This window comes from Rana temporaria, chromosome 2 (assembly GCF_905171775.1).
Source record: "Rana temporaria chromosome 2, aRanTem1.1, whole genome shotgun sequence".
NCBI classification, from domain to species: domain Eukaryota; kingdom Metazoa; phylum Chordata; class Amphibia; order Anura; family Ranidae; genus Rana; species Rana temporaria.
This window is the reverse complement of record NC_053490.1, coordinates 504,701,891-504,725,481: the sequence shown is the minus strand read 5'-3', so window position 1 is coordinate 504,725,481 and position 23,591 is coordinate 504,701,891. Positions and strand designations below refer to the sequence as shown.

The window sequence follows — 23,591 nt, the reverse complement described above, 5'->3', positions numbered from 1 at the left end:
TATATATATATATATATATATATATATATATATATATATATATATATATATATACCCTGTTTCTCCAAAAATAAGCCCTACCCCGAAAATAAGACCTATCGTGAGTTTCTGGGATGGCTGCAATATAAGCCCTACCCCAAAAATAGGCCCTAGTTAAAGTCCTTGTAAAAACATGTAATCCGTTCTGTAAAAAGATTATATAATGTGCAGTGTGTCTCCCTTTTGTAACTTTATTGTGGAAAATACCTTATTTACAGCACTGCTGGGTGCTCACGTGACCCGCCGGAGCTCTTCTCCTCTCCTCCCGGCTGATGTCGGCTGTTTTTTTTTTCCAATAAAACTTTATTAAGCCCCTACCCACTGCAGTACTCAGAGTGGGGCTGACGTCATTGGGGATCTTGGCCCCTCCCTCTGCAGTATTTGGAGTAGGAAAGAAGAGCTCCAGCGGCTCACGTAAGCGGCACTGTAAATAAGGTATTTTCCACAATAATGTTACACAAGGAGACACACTGCACATGATATTATCTTTTTACAGAACGGATTACATCGTTTTATGAGGTCTTTAAACAAAGGTTTATCTTTGGGATTACAGAATTTCACAATGCTGACTCCAGAGCTGACAGGGGGAGAAACTTTTTTGTACATACTATAAATAAATAAGACATCCCCTGAAAATAAGCCCTAGTGTGTTTTTTGTAGCCAGAATTAATATAAGACCCGGTCTTATTTTCGGGGATACACGAGATTATATATATATATATATATATATATATATATATATATATATATATATATATATATATATATATATATATATATATATATATATATATATATTTTTTACCTACCTTTTTAAAAAGAATCCATTTTACTTCCGTTCTAGCCAAGCCGCGGCACAGTATGTGATGTCCCCTTCTGCGGTGAGCCCTCTTCCTTCTCCCCTGCTGCCTTCTGGGACCTATGTGTGTCCCATTCACAAAGCGCCACGTGACTCGTGCAGCAGGAAACCGGCTGTGAAGCCTGCCAGTTTCCCTTAGTTAGAATGGTGGCGCCTGCACCGGAGCCGGTAGACTCATCGGCCTTGGGGGGGCTGACATCGCGGGCTCCCTGGATTGGTAAGTGTCCTTATTAAAAGTCAGCAGCTACAGTACTTGTAGCTGCTGACTTAAAAAAATAAAAATATACGGCTGAAACTCTGCTTTAACCTTTTAAAAAGTAGGGAATCAATATACTATTGTGGGAGAAGTCAGAAGGAAAAAAAAGTTCTACTTAAAGTGGTTGTAAACCCTTACAGACCACTTTGACCTACAGGTAAGCCTAGATTAAGGCTCACCTGTAGGTCCAAGAAATATCTCCTTAACCTACGTGGTTATCCAAGAAAGACTGCACTGATGTCTTTTATAATTTATAATGAGTAATTTTATAATGAGCTAGTATGCTATGCATACTAGCTCATTATGCCTTTGTCTTGCAGTTTTTTTTTTTTTTAAGAGAGGGTTTACTTCCTCTTTAAGCCTGCCAAATCCAGATTGAATTTTAAACTATTAACCACTTAAGACCCGGACCTTTAGGCAGCTAAATGCCCAGGCCAGGTTTTGCGATTTGGCACTGCGTCGCTTTAACAGACAACTGCGCGGTCGTGCGACGTGGCTCCCAAACAAAATTGACGTCCTTTTTTTCCCCACAAATAGAGCTTTCTTTTGGTGGTATTTGATCACCTCTGCGGTTTTTATTTTTTGCGCTATAAACAAAAATAGAGCGACAATTTTGAAAAAAATGCAATATTTTTTACTTTTTGCTATAATAAATATCCCCCAAAAACATATATAAAAAAAAAATTTCCTCAGTTTAGGCCGATACGTATTCTACCTATTTTTGGTAAAAAAAATCGCAATAAGCGTTTATCGATTGGTTTGCGCAAAATTTATAGCGTTTACAAAATAGGGGATAGTTTTATTGCATTTTTATTATTTATTTATTTTTTACTACTAATGCCGGCGATCAGCGATTTTTTTCGTGACTGCGACATTATGGCGGACAATTTTGACACATTTTTGGGACCATTGTCCTTTTCACAGCAAAAAATGCATTTAAATTGCATTGTTTATTGTGAAAATGACAGTTGCAGTTTGGGAGTTAACCACAGGGGGCGCTGAAGGAGTTTAGTTTCACCTAGTGTGTGTTTACAACTGTAGGGGGGTGTGGCTGTAGGACTGACGTCATCGATCGAGTCTCCCTATAAAAGGGATGACAGGATCGATACGCCGCCACAGTGAAGCACGGGGAAGCCGTGTTTACATACGGCTCTCCCCGTTCTTCAGCTCCGGGAGCGATCGCGAGGGGGTGGCTAGAAACGAATAGCTGCGCCCTCATCCTGGATCGCTCCCTGAGGCTTACCGACCGCTGCATGTACTGGGGGGGGGGGGTCCCGATCGGACCCCCGACCCGCGGAAAAGCAGCGACGTCGGGCACGTCGTTCTGCCTGTCCGTGCCATTTTGCCGACGTATATGTACATGCGGCGGTCGTTACGCGGTTAATAATGAATTGCATAAAATTTGAGCCAAGGGTGCCCCTTCTTGGCACCACCCAGCTTGGCGAAAGTCGACTGAACAATCGACTTTTTTCCTAAGGATTTAAGGCGGCCATAGACGGTTCGAATCTCGCCTTGTTCAGCGGAGGTCATTCGAGATTCAAACCTTGTATGAGCAGGCTGATTGTACCCAAGTTGAACGATCCATCAACTTTGGTACAACCAGCCTGTCGGATTTTTCTACATACGGTTACTGCCAGCGGCTATAGCTGCTAGCAGTAACCATTCTATTCTGCCGGCCGGGAAAGCTCCCAGTGCCCCCCACTGGCAGAATAGAATAGCGCAGCGGGAGGCATTCCTCCATCTACATTGACTGTGTTGATGGGGGGGAAATCTAGGGATTTTTCTTTTGGGTGGAAGGAAAGAAAGTCATGTCATCTACGGCCATTACATTAGTAGATTACATATTTAAATTAGGAGATGAATGGATTGTTAGGTCATTAACAAGGCACCTTCAATTCCTACTTGACAATAGGTCACTGCTACACAAGAGAATTTTTTATTGGTATTTGTCAGGTTTGTATTGCAGGCTGTCTAAGTCTAAGGACACTTGGGCCGGATTCAAAGAGATTTGCGCATTATTTACGGAGGCGCAGGGCAACGTTTTTGCCCTGCGCCCCCGCAAATTTGCTCCGCTGCCCTTGATTCACGGAGCAGAAGCTCCGTAAATTGCGTGTGCGCTCCGGAAAACTGCCCGGCGTAAGGGCGCGTAATTTAAATGATCCCGTAGGGGGCGTGGATCATTTAAATTAGGCGCGTTCCCGCGCCGAGCGTAGTGCGCATGCTCCGTCGGGAAACTTTTCCCGACGTGCATTGCGGTAAATGACGTCGCAAGGACGTCATTTGCTTCAAAGTGAACGTGAATGGCGTCCAGCGCCATTCACGATTCAATTACGCAAACGACGTAATTTTTCAAAAAACGCGACGCGGGAACGACGGGTATACGTAGCATTTGCTGCCCCTGCTAATAGCAGGGGCAGCCTTACGCAAAAACCGACGTACGCAAACGACGTAAACTGCGTACGCAGGGCTCGCGTAGGGTTATGAATCGGCGTTAGTATGCAATTTGCATACTATACGCTGACCACTACGGGAATGCCCCCTAGCGGCCAACATAAGAATGCAGCCTACGATATGACTGGCATAAGTGCCTTATGCTAGTCATATCTTAGGCTGCTGTCGGCGTAACGAGGTTCCTGAATCGGGAGCATTCGAAACGCCGGCGCAAGTAAGCAATTGCGCTGCGTAACTATGGTTACGCAGACGCAATTGCTACCTGAATCTGGGCCACTGTTTGAATCTCAGCCAGTTCAGCAGGAACCACCCGGGATTCGAACCATAAAGGGGAAGGCTGAATGTACGATTGATCAACTTTGGTACAACCAGCCTGCCGGATTCTCTTGCACTTTTCGCTAAAGGCTGTTATAGCTGCTGGCGATTTTCGCTGTCTTCTCCCGGCAGGGATGGCTTCCCTCGCCCCCCAAACTGGGAGCAGACCATTGGCTGGCAGAAGGGGTTTCCTTATCAACACTCTCTGCGTCGATTGTGAAATTGTGCAAATTGTTGCAGGAAAGAAATTGGCACTGTGTATAGCCGGCCTTACACTAAGGGAGATTTACCATCTGTATTCATTCTAAGAACCATTGGGCCAGATCCACAACGAGCGGGCGCAACGTAATTTTTCCGATTTAAGTTACACCGCCGCAAATTGCCCAAGTTAGTGCCCGATCCACAAAGCACTTACCTGGAAATTTGCGGCGGTGTATCCTAAATCAGTCCGGCGCAAGGCGGGCCAATTCAAATGGGGCGAGTCCCATTTAAATTAGGCGCGCTCCCGCGCCGGACGTACTGCGCATGCTCCCGACGCTATTTTCCCGACGTGCTTTGCGCGAAGTTAAGTTGCGCCAAGGTTTTGTGAATCGCGACGGGTAAAAAAGAGTTGCGGCGGGAAAAATAAAAAATGTAAAAAAAAATTTACAGCGACGCGGGAAAGACGGGTATACTTTTACATGGTGTACTAACTTTACACTTTGTAAAAGCAGCCCTATCTTTGCGACGGCAAACTAACACTTACGGCGACTTCACGAAGGGAAAAACCTTTGTGAATCTCCGTAAGTGCTAATTTGCATACCCGACGCTGGTTTACGAGAAATGCCCCCAGCGGCGGCCGCGGTACTGCATCCTAAGATTCGACAGTGTAAAACAATTACACCTGTCGGATTTTAGGAATATCTATACGTAACTGATTCTATGAATCGGCCGCGTAGATAGAAACAGGGATACGACGGCGTATCAGCAGATACGCCGTAGTAACCCTTTTGTGGATCTGGCCCATTGTTACCAGGAACCCCTAACAACCTTCAGTGAAACCCTGACTGAGAACGTCGGCAATAATGAGTAAAGCTGGCTATAGGCCTTTAAGGCAGTCCATTGCTATAACAGTTGTCCTGTAAAATCTTGAGTGGGGGTCAGATGACGTGCATCCTGTTCAGTCTATGGCCCAGATTCACAAAGAGTTACGCCGGCGTATCAGTAGATACGCCGACGTAACTCCGAATCTAAGCCCGTCGTATGTTTAAGTGTATTCTCAAACTGAGATACACTTAAAGCGGGGGTTCACCCTTAGAGGGCACTTTTCCCCCTTAGATTCCTGCTCGTTATTACTAGGGGAATCGGCTATTTATTTTAAAATATGTGCAGTACTTACCCGTTTACGAGACGCATCCTCTCCGTCGCTTCCGGGTATGGGCTTCGGGAATGGGCGTTCCTTCTTGATTGACAGGTTTCCGAGAGGCTTCCGACGGTCGCATCCATCGCGTCACGATTTTCCGAAAGAAGCCGAACGTCGGTGCGCAGGCGCAGTATAGAGCCGCACCGACGTTCGGCTTCTTTCGGCTACGAGTGACGCGATGGATGCGACCGTCGGAAGCCTCTCGGAAGACTGTCAATCAAGAAGGAACGCCCGCTCCCGAAGACCCATACCCGGAAGCGACGGAAGAAGATGCATCTCGAAAACGGGTAAGTACTGCACATATTTTAATATAAATAGCCGATTCCCCTAGACCGAACGAGCAGGAAGCTAAGGGGAGATTTTTTTTTTTTTTTTAAATGGGTGAACTCCCGCTTTAAGCATGCCTAAGATACGACGGCCTGCGCCGTCGTATCTTAGGGTGCAATATTTACGCTGGCCGCTAGGTGGCGCTTCCATTGCGGTCGGTGTAGAATATGCAAATGAGTCGTTACGCTGTTTCACGAACGTACGATTGCCCGTCGCAGTAAATTTAACGCGTTTCCGTAAGAGATACGCGGCGTAAAGATAAACATGCCCCCTAGGTGGCGTATCCAATGTTAAGTATGGCCGTCGTTCCCGCGGCGCAATTTGAAAATTTTACGTTGTTTGCGTAAGTTGTCCGTGAATGGGGCTGGACGCCATTTACGTTCACGAAAACAATGACGTCCTTGCGACGTCATTTAGCGCAATGGACGGCGCATGCGCAGTACGTTCGGCACGGGAACGCGCCTAATTTAAATGATCCACACCCCCTACCCGGATCATTTGAATTAGGCGGGCTTGCGCTGGGGGATTTACGCTACGCCGCCGCAACTTTACAGGCAAGTGATTTGTGAATCAACCACTTGCCCGTAAAACTTGCGGCGGCGTAACGTAAATGTCATACGTTACACCGCCGCAGTTTTGCGCGAGTCTCCGTGAATCTGGCCCTATGTCTGCTTCTGTTAGAAGATTACAAACATTTGGGAACCATGAAGGATCCTTTTATGAAGACAATGGGCCGGATTCACAAAGAGATACGACGGTGTATCTCCTGATACGCCGTCGTATCTCTGAGTTGTGCCGGTCGTATCTATGCGACTGATTCAGAGAATCAGCTACGCATAGATATTCCTAAGATCCGACAGGTGTAACTGTGTTACACCGTCGGATCTTAGGCTGCAATTCCAGGCCGGCCGCTAGGTGGCGTTTCGGGTTTTTTTTACGCGATGAATATGCAAATGAGATATGCCGATTCAGAAACGAACGACCGCCCGTTGCTTTTTTTTTACGTCGTTTGCGTTCGGCTTTTTCCGGCGTATAGTTACCCCTGGGTCTATGAGGCGCAGCCAATGTTAAGTATGGCCGTCGTTCCCGCGACGAAATTTGATTTTTTTACGTTGTTTGCGTAAGTCGGTTACGAATACGGATGGACGTAATTTACGCAAACGTCGAAAACCAATGACGTCCTTGCGACGTCATTTGGAGCAATGCACGCTGGAAAAATTTCCGGGCGGCGCATGCGCTGTTCGATCGGCGCGGGGACGCGCCTGATTTGAATAGTACACTCCCCCTAGCCGCGGAATTTGAATTCCGCCGGGGGATTTACAATACGCCGCCGCAAGTTTTGAGGTAAGTGCTTTGTGAATAAAGCACTCGCCTCAAAAACTTGCGGCGGCGGATCGTAAATCAGATAGGTTACGCGGATCTAAAGATCCGCTGATCTATCTGAATCTGGCCCTATGTGTCATTCTTCCTTGATACATCCGCAGTGTTAATGATTTATTGAAAGACCTTAGGATGGTGGGCTGACGAAAGATGTTTCTGATCTACAGTGGCTTGAAAAAGTATTTACACCCCTTGAAATTTTCTACATTGTGTCATGTTACAGCCAAAAACGTAAATGTATTTTATTGGGATTTTATGTGATAGAACAACACAAAGTAGCACATAATTGTGAAGTGGAAGGAAAATGATACACGGTTTTCTTTATTATAATTATCTGAAAGTGTGTGGGGTACATTTGTATGGCGCCCCCCGGAGTCAATACTTTGTAGAACCTCCTTTCACTGCAATTACAGCAGCAAGTCTTTTTGGGGATGTCTCTACCAGCTTTGCACATCTACAGAGGGACATTTTTGCCCATTCTTCTTTGCTAAATATCTCAAGCTCTGTCAGATTGGATGGAGAGCGTCTGTGAACAGCAATTTTTAAGTCTTGCCACAGATTCTTAATTGGATTTAGGTCTGGACTTTGACTGGGCCATTCTAACACATGAATATGCTTTGATCTAAACCATTCCATTGTAGCTCTGGCTGTATGTTTAGGGTCGTTGTCCTGCTGGAAGGTGAACCTCCGCCCTAGTCGCAAATCTTTTGCAGACTCTAACACAGGGGTCTCAAACTCAAATTACCTGAGGGCCACAAGTCAAGTTTTCATATGCCATGGGGGGCCGCATGCAAACTTTCAAACTTCAAAAACAACAGTACTGGTGTCAGCGAACACATTATTAACCCCCAGCACTGGTGTCAGTGAGCGCATTATTACCACCAGCACTGGTGTAAGTGAGGGTTTGACAAATTTGCTTGGAATCTAGGAGCCAGCTAAAAAAGTTAGGAGCCAGAAAACGCGCCCCGTCCCGACGAGCTTGCACGCAGAAGCGAACACATACGTGAGCAGCGCCCGCATATGTAAACGGTGTTCAAACCACACATGTGAGGTATCGCCGCGATTGGTAGAGTGAGAGCAATAATTCTAGCCCTAGACCTCCTCTGTAACTCAAAACATGCGACATGTAGATTTTTTAAAACGTCGCCTATGAAGATTTTGAAGGGTAAAAAAGTTTGTCGGCATTCCACGAGCGGACGCAATTTTGAAGCGTGACATGTTGGGTATGAATTTACTCGGCGTAACATTATCTTTCATAATATTAAAAAAAAATGGGGATAACTTTACTGTTGTCTTATTTTTTAATTAAAAAAAGTGTAATTTTTTCCCAAAAAAGTGCGCTTGTAAGACCGCTGCGCAAATACGGCGTAACAGAAAGTATTGCAACGATCGCTATTTTATTCTCTAGAGTGTTAGGATAAAAAATATATATAATGTTTGGGGGTTCTAATTAGAGGGAAGAAGATGGCAGTGAAAATAGTGTAAAATGACATTAGAATTGCTGTTTAACTTGTAATGCTTAACTTGTAATACCAACGGCCACCACCAGATGGCGCCAGCTCACATCTGGTGGTAATAACTTGTAATACCAACGGCTCACCACCAGATGGCACCAGCTAAAAAAAAAAAAAAAAATTTTTTTTTTTTTTTTTTTGCTCCCCTCACTTCCACCCTGCCTGAGGGCCATTTATAACTGGTCCGCGGGCCGCAAATGGCCCGCGGGCCGGTACTTTGAGACCACTGGTCTAACAGGTTTTCTTCTAAGATTGCCCTGTATGTGACTCCATCCATCTTCCCATCAACTCTGACCAGCTTCCATGTCCCTGCTGAAGAAAAGCATCTCCACAACATGATGCTGCCACCACCATGTTTCACAGTGGTGATGGTGTGTTCAGGGTGATGTGCTGTGTTAGTTTTCCACCACACATAGCGTTTTGCTTTTAGGCCAAAAAGAACAATTTTGGTCTCATCTGACCGGAGCACCTTCTTCTACATATTTGCTGTGTCCCCCACATGGCTTCTCACAAACTGCAAACAGGACTTCTTATGGCTTTCTTCAACAATGGCTTTCTTCTTGTCACTCTTCCATAAAGGCCAGATTTGTGAAGAGAATGACTAATAGTTGTCCTGTAGACAGATTCTCCCACCTGAGCTGTGGATCTCTGCAGCTCCTCCAGAGTTACCATGGGCCTCTTGGCTGCTTCTCTGATTAATGTTCTCCTTGCCTGGCCTGTCAGTTTAGGTGGACGGCCATGTCTTGGTAGGTGTGCAGTTGTGCCATACTCTTTCCATTTTCAGATGCTGAATTGAACAGAGCTCCGTGAGATGTTCAGAGCTTGGGATATTTTTATAACCTAACCCTCCTTTAAACATCTCCACAACTTTATCCCTGACCTGTCTGGTGTGTTCCTTGGCCTTCATGATGCTATTTGTTCACTAAGGTTCTTTAACCACTTAAGCCCCGAGCCTGTTTTTCAGATTTGGGATTTACAAGACTAAAACAGTTTTTTTTGCTAGAAAATTACTTAAAACCCCCAAAAATTATATATATATTTTTTTCTAACACCCTAGAGAATAAAATGGCGGTCATCGCAATACTTTTTGTCACACCGTATTTTCGCAGCGGTCTTACAAGCGCACTTTTTTTGGAAAAAATTTACTTTTTTGAATTAAAAAAATAAGACAACAAAAAAATTTGGCCCAATTTTTTTATATATTGTGAAAGATAATGTTACGCCGAGTAAAATGATGCCCAACATGTCACGCTTTAAAATTGCGCCTGCTCGTGGCATGGTGTCAAACTTTTACCCTTAAAAATCTTGATAGGCGACGTTTAAAAAATTCTATAGGTTGCATTTTTTGAGCTACAGAGTAGCTCTAGGGCTAGAATTATTGCTCTCGCTCTAACGATCGCGGCGATACCTCACTTGTGTGGTTTGAATACTGTTTTCATATGGCGGCGCTACTCGCGTATGCGTTCGCTTCTACGCGCGAGCTCGACGGGGCGCATTAAAAAATTTTTTTTTTGCTTTTCGCATTTATTTTTATTTATTTTAGAATTTTTAACACTGAAAAAAAAAAAAATTATCACTTTTATTCCTATTACAAGGAATGTAAACATCCCTTGTAATAGAAAAAAGCATGACAGGTCCTCTTAAATATGAGATCTGGGGTCAAAAAGACCTCAGATCTCATATTTAGGCTTCAATGCAAGAAAAAAAAAAAAAGGGAAAATTTGTCATTTAAAAAAATGACAACAAAAAAATTGTCTCTTTAAGAGGCTGGGCGGGACTGACGTTTTGACGTCACTTCCGCCCAGCAGAGCTATGAGGACGGGTGGGGGCCATCTTGCCCTCACTACAGTCCTCACTCTCCAGGCGGCAGCATCCGATCTCCTCCGCCGCTACCGACGGCTCCGGTAAGCGGCGGAGGGCGCGGAAAAGCGGCGGGAGGGGGGGGGCCCTCTCCCCCCACCGATAACGGCGATCTCGTGGTGAATCCGCCGCGGAGACCGCCGTTATCGTTTACATGGCAGCCCACAGTAAAGGTGGATATCCCGGTTCTGGCAGCAGCTGCTGCCGTTACCGAGATATTCAGCTTTAAAAATAGGACGTATATATACAGTGGGCTGTCGTTAAGTGGTTAACAAACCTCTGAGGGCTTCACAGAACAGCTGTATTTATACTGAGATTAAATTACACACAGGTGGACTCTATTTTCTAGTTAGGTGACTTCTGAAGGCATTTGGTACTAGATTTTATTTAGTTAGGGGGTATCATAGTAAAGGGGGATGAATACAAATGCACGCCACACTTTTCACATATTTATTTGTAAAACATTTTGAAAACCATTTTATCATTTTCCTTCCACTTCACAATTATGTGCCACTTTGTGTTGGCCCATCACATAAAACCCCAATAAAATACATTTACTTTTTTGGTTGTAACATGACGACAAGATGTGGAAAATTTCAAGGGGTATGAATACTTTATCAAGGCAGTGTGTGTGTGTGTGTGTGTGTGTGTGTATATATATAAATGGGGCCAGGGCCGCTGATAAGCCAGTACAACTGGCCCTGTTGTAGGGGGCCCCGGGCCAGCAGGGGCCCGGATGGCAACCCCCCCTTTTTTTTTTTAGGGGTCTGGAGGTCCACAGGGTCCCAGATGACAACTCCCCTTTTTTTTATTTATTTTTTATAAAAAATATATATTTTTTTTTAATATATTTTTATTAAAATTTTTATTAAAGGGCCATTTTTTTTTTTTTAGAGGTCCGGGGGTCCGAAGGCCCCCAGGGCCCCGGATGGCAACCCCCCTTTTTTTTATTTATTTTTTATAAAAAAATATATATTTTTTCTAATATATATATTTTTTATTAAAGGGACAATTTTTTTTTTCTTAGGGGTACGGGGGTCCCCAGGGGCCCGGAAATCCCCAGGGCCTGGGATGAAAACACCCCTTTTTTATATAAAAAAATAAATACATTTTTATATATTTTTTTTATTATATATATATATATATATATATATATATATATATATATATATATATATATATATATATATATATATATAATTATTAAAGGTCCCCAGGGCCCCGGATGGCAATCCCCCTTTTTTTTATAAATTCTTTTTTTTTTTCATATTTTATTTCATTTTTTTTTCTTTTTATTCTATATATATATATTAAAGGGCTCATGAGGTCTCCATGTGGCAAACCCCCTTTTTTTTAAATAAATGTTTATTTATTTTATTTTATATAATTTTATTTTTTTTCATTTTTATTAATAATTTGTAAAGGGCCCACCTCCGCTTCTCAATTCAAGGCAGCCCCCCCTCCCGCTTCTCAATTTCAATTTCAGACGGCCGCCAATCCCGTAACGTGCTGCAGAGACAGTTTCAAGGTGGGACCAGGGGTGGAGCTAAAGGCAGGACCAGGGGTGGAGCTGAAGGGGGCCCCGTCAGGTAGGCTGTACGGGGCCCCATGATTTCTATCAGCGGCCCTGAATGGGGCCATGCTTGTAATCCCTACAGCCCCCAATGTTTGTGCTAATGGCTTATGTTTGTATGGGGTGGGAGCCACACATTACTTACAAAATTGATTATTGATGGCCAGAACCTTCTTTGTGTTTTAGACGGAAATAAGACCCCCCCTGAGCTCTTTTCAGATACTGTATTGCGACCTTCATGTTGATGAGATGTATTGCCTGAGGGCTCAGATCTATGATTTACAGGCAGGAAAATACAGTCCCTTCAGTGCAGCCCACTGTTTCATGAGGTCAAAGGGTAAGTTGTATGTGACATATTTTCAAACTGAAAACGCTTAAAGTGGAACTCCTGTTAAACTTTCTGTGGTATTGGAGCGTTGGGTCACGGTTTCTGTGAGTCTGAAGATTTGATTGAACAGTTGTGTTTTGTGCCAGAGCTTTGACTTTAGCTATTACAACTGTTTTCTTGAAGTATATGTTTTTTTTTTTGTTTTTTTGTTTTTTATGTATTGAATATAGTAAAACACAGTTAATGTCTTGTGATTGGAGGGCCCGTGGAACCCAGAATCCCTTGGAAAGTATGGGATACCCTTGTTTCAGCTCCCCATGCACCTCTTATGTCTAAGGCTCCATTCACACCTAGGCGTTTTAACGCCTGAAGCCCGACGCTATTGCAGCCTAAAATACGCTGGAGGGGTGATTTAACATTGTCCTCTATGGAGATGGTTCACATCTCCACGCCGAACGCCGTACGCCTGAAGCTCAAAACAAGTCCCTGACCCTTTTTTTCAGGCGGCTTCGGCGTTCGGCATAGCCGACAATCTTAAATCACCCCTCCAGCGAAAACCGTGGTAAAAAACGCTGCGTTTTGTCGCGGCACATCGTGGTACAAAACGCCGCAATTTGTCGCAGCAAATCGCGGTACAAAACGTAACACTAAGGTGTGAATGCAGTCTAAGTTACCCTGTGTCCATTGGGAGCACAGGGTGAGTAAGAAAATAATGAACCCTGAGAATATGATTGGATTACTTCAAATGGGACAGTAACATTCATTAACAATATCTCTCAAGTCAGGGCTCGACAATATCCGGGCGCCCGGTCGCAATTGCGACAAGAAATGGTGACCTGGCGCCTGGGGAAGCTTAGGCTGGGGGGGGTGGGGGCGCACAGAGACACAGGATACTGTGATCTGGCGCCATCTTGTGGTGGCCGTTGGCATTACAAGTTAAACAGCAATCCAGCAATTATGTGTTTTTCACTGTGTTTTCATTGCCATCTCCTTCCCTCTAATTAGAGCCCTCAAACATTATGGGGTAGATCCACGTACAACGGCGCATTATTGCGTATCTAAGATGCACTACGCCGCTGTAACTTACTTTTTTTTGTTTCGAATCCTCAACGAATTTGCGCTGTAAGTTACGGCGGCGTAGTGTATCTCTTGCGGCGCAAGGGCGCGGAATTCAAATGGATGTAATGGGGGCGTGTTTTATGTAAATACGTTGTGACCCGATGTAAACAACGCATGCGCCGTCCCTGGGGGTATCCCAGTGCGCATGCTCGAAATTTAACCGGAACAAGCCAATGCTTACGACGGTCACGTCATTCTACCCAAATTCCTATTCGCGAACGACTTACGCAAACAACGTAAAAATTTCAAATTTCTAGGCGGGAAGGACGGCCATACTTAACATTGAGTACGCCTCAGAACAGCAGCTTTAACTATACGCCGGAAAAACTACGTAAAAAAATGCGCCGGGCCAACGTACGTTCGTGGATCGCCGTAACTAGCTAATTTGCATACTCGATGCAGATTTCGACGGGAACACCACCTAGCGGCCACCGAAAAGTTGCAGCTTAGATCCGATGGCGTACTAAGACGTACGCCTGTAGGATCGATCCCAGATGCCGTTGTATCTTGTTTTGTGGCTACAAAACAAAGATAGGACGCGGGAAATTTAAAATTACGCCAGCGTAGCAGTAGATACGCCGGCGTGATCATTTTGTGGATCTGCCCCTATATATTTTTTTTATTCTAACACCCTAGAGAATAAAATGGCGGTCGTTGCAATACTTTCTGGCACACCGTATTTGTGCAGCGGTCTTACAAGCGCACTTTTTTGGGGAAAAAAATACACTTTTTTAATTAAAAAATAAGACAACAGTAAAGTCAGCCCAATTTTTTTTTAAATTGAGAAAGATAATTTTACGCTGAGTAAATTGATACCTGTAACGGGAGTCCCTTTTGGGCATAGGATGACTGTGAACTGATATCTCGCATTACATGAGATGGGACATTAATGATGATTGATGTATTGTAGGAGATATGGACATATTACAGGTGATTTCTTCTGACCCCCAACAGGTCAATAAGAGTGTCTCCTTCAATGCTTAACATAGACTGTTGAGGTGCTAATTAGGTCTGCTTCTAATATATTTCATTGTGTATGCTAATGACACTGTTTTGTGTGTGGAATGTACTTGTCAGCTGCAGTAATTGACTCCTCTAAATGCGGTGCCAGAATGTCTGTCTTGGAGTGAGGGGGGGAACTCGTTAAGGGCCCATTGTGTGATGTTTTGGGTGGAGAGTTTCATTGTCCCTCTGATTACTGAAGCATGCTTTGTAACTGTATAAAAACCTGAGAGCTTACCATTAAAGCATTCATTCGTTTGACTCGGAGAACAGAGCTTGTCTCGTCTTTCTGGGGAATTGGTATGGATCGTGTCTGCTGGCTTGTCGGATAAGCTGTCGTGGGTTGATGGAATGGAAGATCGTAAACGGTGTAAACCCCTGACCGTTCCAATACCCAACATGTCACGCTTCAAAATTGCGTCCGCTCGTGGAATGGCGACAAACTTTTACCCTTTAAAATCTCCATAGGCAACGTTTAAAAAAATCTACAGGTTGCATGTTTTGAGTTAGAGGAGGTCTATGGCTAGAATTATTGCTCTCGCTCTACCAATCGCTGCGATACATCACATGTGTGGTTTGAATACCGTTTACATATGTGGGCGCTACTCACGAATGTGTTCATTTCTGCGAGCGAGCTTGGCGGGACGGACGCTTTTTCTGGCTCCTAATTTTTTTTGCTGGCTCCTAGATTCCAAGCAAATTTGTCAAACCCTGTCTCAAGCCATATTAGAAAGACTTGACTGATTCATACTGTTAGGAGGTGCTGATGTCCACTCCAGCAACCTGTCTGTCTGTTGCCTGTTATAATGTAAATGAGTCTAGTGTGGCTTCTCTTTCACCCATTGTCATCTGTGCTAATTGACCCTGCAATTGTATGAAGGAGTTCTGTGTTGATATGTATGATAATGTATCATCTACTGTGTGAAGCTCGGTGACAACAAGTCTGACCTGAAGTGAAATCCTGATTTATCATAATGACAAGGCTGCTTAACCACATGCCGACCGCCCACCGTCATTTTACGGCAGCAAGTCGGCTCCCCTGCGCGAGAGCACATAATATAACGTCGGCTCTCGCGCAAGCCACTAGGGGCGCGCGCCCCCGTGCGTGTGCCCGGCGGGCACGATCGCCGCCGGGCACCCGCGATTGCTCGTTACAGAGCGGGGACCGGGAGCTGTGTGTGTAAACACACAGCTCCCGGTCCTGTCAGGGGGAGAAATGCTGATCTTCTGTTCATACAATGTATGAACAGAAGTTCAGTGATTTCCCACAGTTAGAACACACCCAGGGAACATACTTAACCCCTTCCCCGCCCCCTAGTGTTAATCCCTTCACTGCCAGTGGCATTTTTATAGTAATCCAATGCATTTTTATAGCACTGATCGCTATGAAAATGACAATGGTCCCAAAAATGTGTCAAAAGTGTCCGAAGTGGCCGCCATTATGTCGCAGTACCGAAAAAAAAATCGCCGATCGCCGCCATTAATAGTAATAAAAAAAATATTAATAAAAATGCCATAAAAATACCGCCTATTTTGTAAACGCTATAACTTTTGAGCAAACCAATCAATAAACGCTTATTGCGATTTTTTTTTTTGTTGATTTTTTTTAATGAAAAATATGTAGAAGAATACGTATCGGCCTAAACTGAGGAATTTTTTTTTTTATATATATTTTTGGGGGATATTTATTATAGCAAAAAGTAAAAATATTCATTTTTTTCAAAATTGTCGCTCTATTTTTGTTTATAGCGCAAAAACTAAAAACTGCAGAGGTGATCAAATACCACCAAAAGAAAGCTCTATTTGTGGGGAAAAAAGGACGCCAATTTTGTTTGGGAGCCACGTCGCATGACTGCGCAATTGTCAGTTAAAGCGACGCAGTGCCGAATCGCAAAAAGTGCTCTGGTCTTTGGGCAGCAATATGGTCCGGGGGTTAAGTGGTTAAAAGGATTAGTTAATGAGCTCATTTTAATTAGGTTTCTAGTCACAGGTGTATTGCTAGAGTAATATGAGCAGGTTGTAGGAATCTCCTATTTTACTGTATATAAGACTGTATTCCTCAATAAAGGTTTTCAGATTCCTGCTTGACCCTCAACACGGAGCTTCGTCTCGTATTTGGGGGAGAATTATTCATATGGGTTTCTTGTTCGGCTGGTTGTAGTGCCTGGTAGCTGCGTTTGTGTGGGGGAATGGAATGTCCTTGTGAAGGATATGTCAGTGTAATTCTCCCTGCTTGGTTAAATTGTGGGTTAGAGGTAAAATGGATTCATGTGTTACAAGCTATTGACATGTTAATGACCCGTCTGCAGCTAGCTCCTTATTTCAAAGGGATGTTAATCCTGTTTACTGTGATTAGAGGTGACTCATGTTATGTATTCTGATTGCTTCATTATGCGGTGCCAGGCTGCCCAGCTAATGTGTTCTGTACACCTTGTAATTAACTTCCCTGATGTCATTATTTAAAGAAAATGTGTCTCAGGTCGGCTCCGAATTGTCTGGCTATATTCTGTATGAGAAACTCCAGAGTGTGTGAAAAGGGGGTGGAGCTCCCATTGTTCCTTGATTAAGGATTTAGCTTGTAAAACTGTATTTATAACCAGCAGCAAGCTGCCAATAAATCAGTCTTGGTTCCAGCATTCAGTCTTGACTCATGTGTGGATGATCCTGTGATGTTCTTGTATGGAGAGGAGGGAATGCTTGACGGGGATATCATACCGATACCGTCACAGTCCTAAACTAATTTAACCCTCTTTTATACTCGGGGGATCGTTACACTTCTTAATGCCAGAGTAGCGCATACAGTATATGCGCGGTGGGTGGGCCTTAATGCAGCCAACAAGTATGTAGTGTAAATTCCCGTACACACGATCGGATTTTCCAACAGGAATTGTGTGATGACAGGCTGTTGTTGGATAAGCTGACCGTTTGTACGCTCTATCGGACAATTGTTGTCGGATTTTTCGCCAACAAATGTTGGATAGCATGCTTTAAAATTTTCCGACAACAAATGTGTGTCGGATTATCCTACCGTGTGTACACAAGTCCTTTGGACAAAACTCCAAAGTACAAATATGCATGCTATCAAAAAAAAAAATGTTTTTAACTTGTAAGCACCAAATCTCAGAAAGAGGCTTGGGACTCAAATCTCAGAAAGAGGCTTGGGACTCAAATCTCAGAAAGAGGCTCGGGACTGTAGTGGTTCAAACTGAATGTCAGGTATGGAATATTTTACATAACTGGTGCAGCTTGGATTAATGTATGGTATGTATGTATGTATGTATGTATGTTATTTCCCCGAAAATAAGCCTGGGTCTTATATTAATTTTGGCAACAAAATACACAGTAGGGCTTATTTTAGGGTTAGGTAATGTGCTGTCTTCTCTCTCCGGTATGTACGGACGTTTTTTTTTAAATAAAACCAGCCGATTCTAATCGTAATTAATGTGGGAAAAGCAATGTTAAAAGTTTATTTTTAGGGGAACCACCGCTTTAAGTGGTTAAATGACGCCAACCGCCGCGGTGGTGTGGGACCCGTGATTTCATATAACTGGACCAAGGACATCTGAAACAAAGGAATGGATGCTGACTTTTATTTTATTGTTTTAGAAACGAGCACCATGATAACTGCTTGGAAAAAAGTTACTTCATCAGCAGTGTGACCCAGTCCATATTTTTGAGTGGGCAGATAAATAGTGTAAATATCCTCTCATCTATATAAAATACATAAATGTTGTTTTTTTCTTTATATTTTTATAAAAAAAAGATAATGGTGATTGATGGACCACCCGCTTCACTATACAGTAGCAGAATATAAGTACAATATGTTTGCATATAAACAACCTGATTGGTTTATATCTCACTTCACAGCACTTCCAGAGAACTTACGAGTGGAAGGAATAAACACAATCTACCTTCTAAAATGGGACTGGGACTATCAAAAAAACCCGAATGTGACATTTTCAGTGCAGAAAAGGTATGTACAACCCAACCAATGTTCATTTTTATAATCCCGTAAAGCCTCACTCTCAATAGTAAAAAAAAAAAAAAAAAATTCTGTGCTGCCCCCTGCAGTGAGCCCTTTCCACAATTAGATGTCCTCAGTCTTCATAGTGTGAGGTTGATTTGCTAAAACTGGAGGGCTAGATTCACATAGATCAGCGGATCTTTAGATCCGCGTGATCTATGTGATTTAAGATCCGCTGCCGCAAGTTATAGAGGCAAGTGGGTAATTCACAAAACACTTACCTCCAAACTTGCGGCGGCAGATCGTAAATCCCCCGGCGGAATTCAAATTCCACGGCTAGGAGCAGTGTACTATTTAAATCAGGCGCTTCCCTGCGCCGATTTAAATGCGCATGCGCCGTCCGTGAATTTTCCCGGCGTGCATTGCTCCCAATGACGTCGCAACGACGTCACTGGTTTCGACGCTTACGTAAATGACGTCCATCCGTATTCGAGAACGACTTAAAAAAAAAAATTTAATGCGGGAACGACGGCTATACTTAACATTGGCTGCGCCTCATAGAAGCAGGGGTAAGTATACGCCGGGAAAACAGCTACGGAAACGTTGCAACAACACTGCGTCGGGCCCGCGTACGTTCGTGAATTGGCGTATCTTGCTGACTTACATATTTCTCAGCGTAAATCAGCGAGAACGCCCCCCCGCGGCCATTTTGAAATTGCAGTTAAGATCCGACGGTGTAACACAGTTACACCTGTCGGGTCTTAGGCATATCTATGCGTAACTGATTCTATGAATCAGGCGCATAGATACGACCGGCCTAACTCTGAGATACGACGGTGTATCAGGAGATACACCGTCGTATCTCTCTCTGAATCTGGCCCGGAGAGTACAAAATCTGGTGCAGCTCCGGTAGCCAATCGGCTTCTAAAGCCTAGTAAACACGTCTAGTGTTTTTTTTTTTTTTTCAACCCAGCGGGTTAAATGAAAAAAAGTCTGACAGGTCTGGTTGGAGTCGCTGTACTACCGTGTTTCCCCGAAAATAAGCCTGGGTCTTATATTAATTTTGGCAACAAAAGACACAGTAGGGCTTATTTTAGGGTTAGGTAATGTGCTGTCTTCTCTCTCCCTGCCTGACGGGAATCCCCAGTGTGAACCAAGTTAAAATGCTTGTAAAATCCTGTAATATATTACAGAAACACACACATTGTACATGATATAATACTGTAATAGAGTGGATTATATGAATTTACAAGCATTTTAAACTAGGGCTTATTTTCGGGGTAGAGCTTATATTTTAGCCCTCCTGAAAAATAATGCTAGGTGTTATTTTCGGGTGGAAAACGGTAACGGTACTAATACAGTGATCTCTCCTGCTGTGCTATTGTTTGCTGACAGGGGGTGGAGCCCCCTCCCCACCAGAACAGGTCAGCTCTCTCAGCCATTGGCCGACTTTGTTTGGACCGGCTGCCATACACACGGGCCAAATGGGTGCTGGTTTCTATTGAACCGGCCAACATTCGGCCTGTGTGTACTAGACTTCAGCTTGTTTGTTTAACCACTTCAGCCCTGGAAGAATTTACCCCCTTCCTGACCAGAGCACTTTTTGCGATACGGCACTGTGTCGCTATAAATGAGAATTGCGCGGTCGAGCACAAAATTGACATCCTTTTCCCCCACAAATATAGCTTTCTTTTGGTGGTATTTGATCTCCACTACGGTTTTTATTTTTTTTGCGCTATAAACAAAAAAGAAAAGCGTAAATTTTGAAAAAAAAGCAATATTTTTAAACTTTTTTGCTATAATAAATATCCCCTAAAAATATATAAAAAAAAACGAATTTATTTCTCAGTTTAGGCCGATATATGTTCTTCTACATATTTTTGGTAAAAAAAACGCAATAAGCTTATATTGATTGGTTTGCACAAACGTTATAGCGTCTACAAAATAGGGGATAGATTTATTGCATTTTGTTTATTATTAGTAATGGTGGGGATCTGTGATTTTTATCATGACTGCGACATTATGGAGGACACGGGGGGAAAGAAAGGTAGCCGCTCCAGGTGGAAACCTTGGTAGTGATCCACCCCACAGAGATCTCATGTGCAGACAATGCAATCAGCAAGGCAGGAATAGCAAGGATGTATTTCTGGACAGCCGCACTCTGAACAATTAAAGCCTTTATTAAAATTCGGACAGCACTACAACCCACAGCAAACAAAACTTGGATAGCTGACGCGTTTCACACTGTATCTAGTGTTTAGTGAAGCTATGACTAGATACAGTGTGAAACACGTCAGCTATCCAAGTTTTGTTTGCTGTGGGTTGTAGTGCTGTCCGAATTTTAATAAAGGCTTTAATTGTTCAGAGTGCGGCTGTCCGGAAGTACATCCTTGCTATTCCTGCCTATTATGGCGGACACATCAGACACTTTTGTCACTATTTTGGGACCATTGTCATATTATACAGCGATCAGTGCTATAAAAATGCACTGATTACTGTGTAAATGACACTGGCAGGGAAGGGGTTAAACACTAGGGGGCGATCAAGGGGTTAAATGTGTCCTAGGGAGAGATTCTAACTGTGGGGAGGCTGGGCAACTGCTGACCTGACAGAGATCACTGCTCCTGATGACAGGGAGCAGTAGAACCCTGCTGTGTCACTATTCAGAACAGGGAAATGCCTTGTTTACATAGGCATCTCCCCCTTCTGCCTCCCAGTCTTATGATCGCGGGGCACCTGCGAACATGGGGCCAGATTCACGATGGACTTACGACGGCGTATCTCCCCGTACGCCGTCGTAAGTCCGAATCTGAGCCGTCGTATCTATGCGCCTGATTCTTAGAATCAGTTGCGCATAGATTTGGCCAAGATACGAGCGGCGCAAGTCTCCTACGCCGTCGTATCTTGGGTGCAATATTTACGCTGGCCGCAAGGGACGCTTCCGTAGATTTACGCGTTGAATATGTAAATTAGGTAGATACGCCGATTCGCAAACGTACTTGCGGCCGCTACGCCGTTTACGTAAGGCTTACGTCCGGCGTAAAGTTACCCCTGCTATATAAGGCGTAGGTAATGGAAAGTATGGACGTCGGCAAGCGTATCTTTTTAAGCCGTTTACGTAAGTTGTATGTGAATGGGGCTGTGCGTAGGTTACGTTCACCTCACAGGCATTGAGCCGGCGTAACCTAGGGAAAAAATTTGACGTGATACTGAGCATGCGCCGTTCTTTAAGTGCGTCATTTACGTGGGGTCACGATTGATTTACATACAACACGCCCACCTCTTCCACATTTAAATTAGGCGGGCTTACGCCGGCCAATTTACGCTACGCCGCCGCAACTTACGGAGCAAATGCTTTGTGAATACTGCACTTGCCCATCTAAGTTGCGGAGGCGTAGCGTAAATAGGATACGCTACACCGGAACAAAGATACGCGCTCCTACGTGAATCTGGCTGATAGAGTTTGCGGGACCCGTGGTCGGCAAGCGGTTAAGCTTTGACAAAAAAAATGGAAGCCGATTGGTTTCTGTGCAGAGCTGTACCAGATTTTGCACTCTTCAGCAAATCGACCCCATTGATGTGCCTTTCGATCACAGTCTTTAGTCTTCAGTGTTCACTGTGTGTTCTCAGTCTTCCCAACATCACTCATCCCAGGGGACTGAGGACATACTGTGAGTGTAATGATGCAGTGATGATCAGTGCTGACGTGATTACATCTGAAGTTTCCGGCTCACTACAGACATCTGAGAAAGGCAGTGATCCAGTCATACAAACTGGGAAATAGATCTCGGGCTGCTATTTACACAAAGGGCGTATTATTATAATACAAACGTTGCCGTGTTTGCCAGCAAACGTTTCACTCTTATGCAGTTTTAAAAACTCAGCCCCAGCAGCAGATGGAAATGGATATCTTTTGGCATTAATTAAATCTGATGTTTAATCTGTTTTTATAATGCCTTACCGCCTTACCACCTCGCCTCCCCCCCCCCCCCCCCCGATCAACGACTTTTTTAAATAAATCCATTTTCATTATATACCTTATTTTTTAACTAGTGATATAATTACTGGGTTTCTGTTCTTCTCTGCGCAATGGTAGCCAGGGGCGGACTGACCATTCGGGGCACTGCCCGAGGGCCCCATGTCGCTAGGGGGGCCCCATCAGGGTTGCCAGCCTCAGTAAAACCAGGGACAGTATGTAAAAATCTGTGTTTTAAAAAAAAATCCCAAGATTATAGCTGCCCCGCCTCTCAAGTACCTTTTCAATGTATGTATGTGTATTCTGTGTGTATATTGTGTGTCTATACTGTGTATGTATACTGTATGTGTGTGTGAGTATACTGTGTGGCCCCATAATCTATTGCCTGGGGACCCCATAATCTCCTATTGCCTGGGGGCCCCATGAGTTGTCAGTCCGCCCCTGATGGTAGCAGATCATGGATGGTAGGATACTGTACATGGCTTCCTAGACACATCCAGGGCTGGTGCAAGGAGTTTTGACACCCTAGGCGAAACCTAATTTTGCGCCCCCCCCAAGCACGCACGCTCTGCCCCTCACTAAAAAGGTTGCGGCACCCATTTCTTCAGCCGTGGTCCACAGGCTTGCACATGTGCCTCTGGACCTGGCACGAAAACAAATAGTGGATGGCACTAGCTCACTTCCTCCCGCCAGTCGTGGTCCACAGTCCACTGTGTAACTGCCTGTCTGTACAAGCAGACAGATACGCTGACAATGCATTACAGGTTCTTACTAGAAACAATAATAAATGCACATTTTTGTATCTTCAAAAAGATCTGGATTTATTTTTATTTTTTTACAAAGGTGGACTTGAACCGTTAGGGCCCTTTCACACTGGTGCGTTTTTGCGGTAAAAACAGCGCTATTAAAACGCTCCCCATGCCCCATCCATTGAAATGAATTAAAAACCGCTGTAAAAACGGAGCATAAAATTGCAGTAAAACACCGCGATTTTACAGCGTTTTTACCGCATTTTTAATTCATTTCAATGGAGAGGGGCATGAGGAGCGTTTTAATAGCGCTATTTTTACCGCGAAAACGCACCAGTGTGAAAGGGCCCTAACACCCCCTCTGTACCCCCCTGCACACACACACATATCTGTTCCCCCTCTGTACCCCCTGCACATCTGTTCCCCCCACACACATCTGTTTCCCCTCTGTACATCTGTCCCCCACACACATCTGTT

The 23,591-nt window shown here is 44.0% G+C and overlaps 1 protein-coding gene across 2 annotated transcripts in view; it reads left to right on the top strand.

The window, feature by feature from the left end:
* LOC120927905 (interferon alpha/beta receptor 1-like) overlaps positions 1–23,591 on the top strand; it is an 86,261-nt gene that overhangs the window by 39,744 nt on the left and 22,926 nt on the right. Inside the window, exons 5-6 of one of the 2 annotated variants that reach the window (XM_040338900.1) lie at positions 12,163–12,313; positions 18,293–18,398. In XM_040338900.1, coding sequence (XP_040194834.1) covers positions 12,163–12,313; positions 18,293–18,398 — 257 coding nt within the window. The remainder of the gene's footprint in view (positions 1–12,162; positions 12,314–18,292; positions 18,399–23,591) is intronic. The other variant, XM_040338901.1, reaches the window with a different exon arrangement.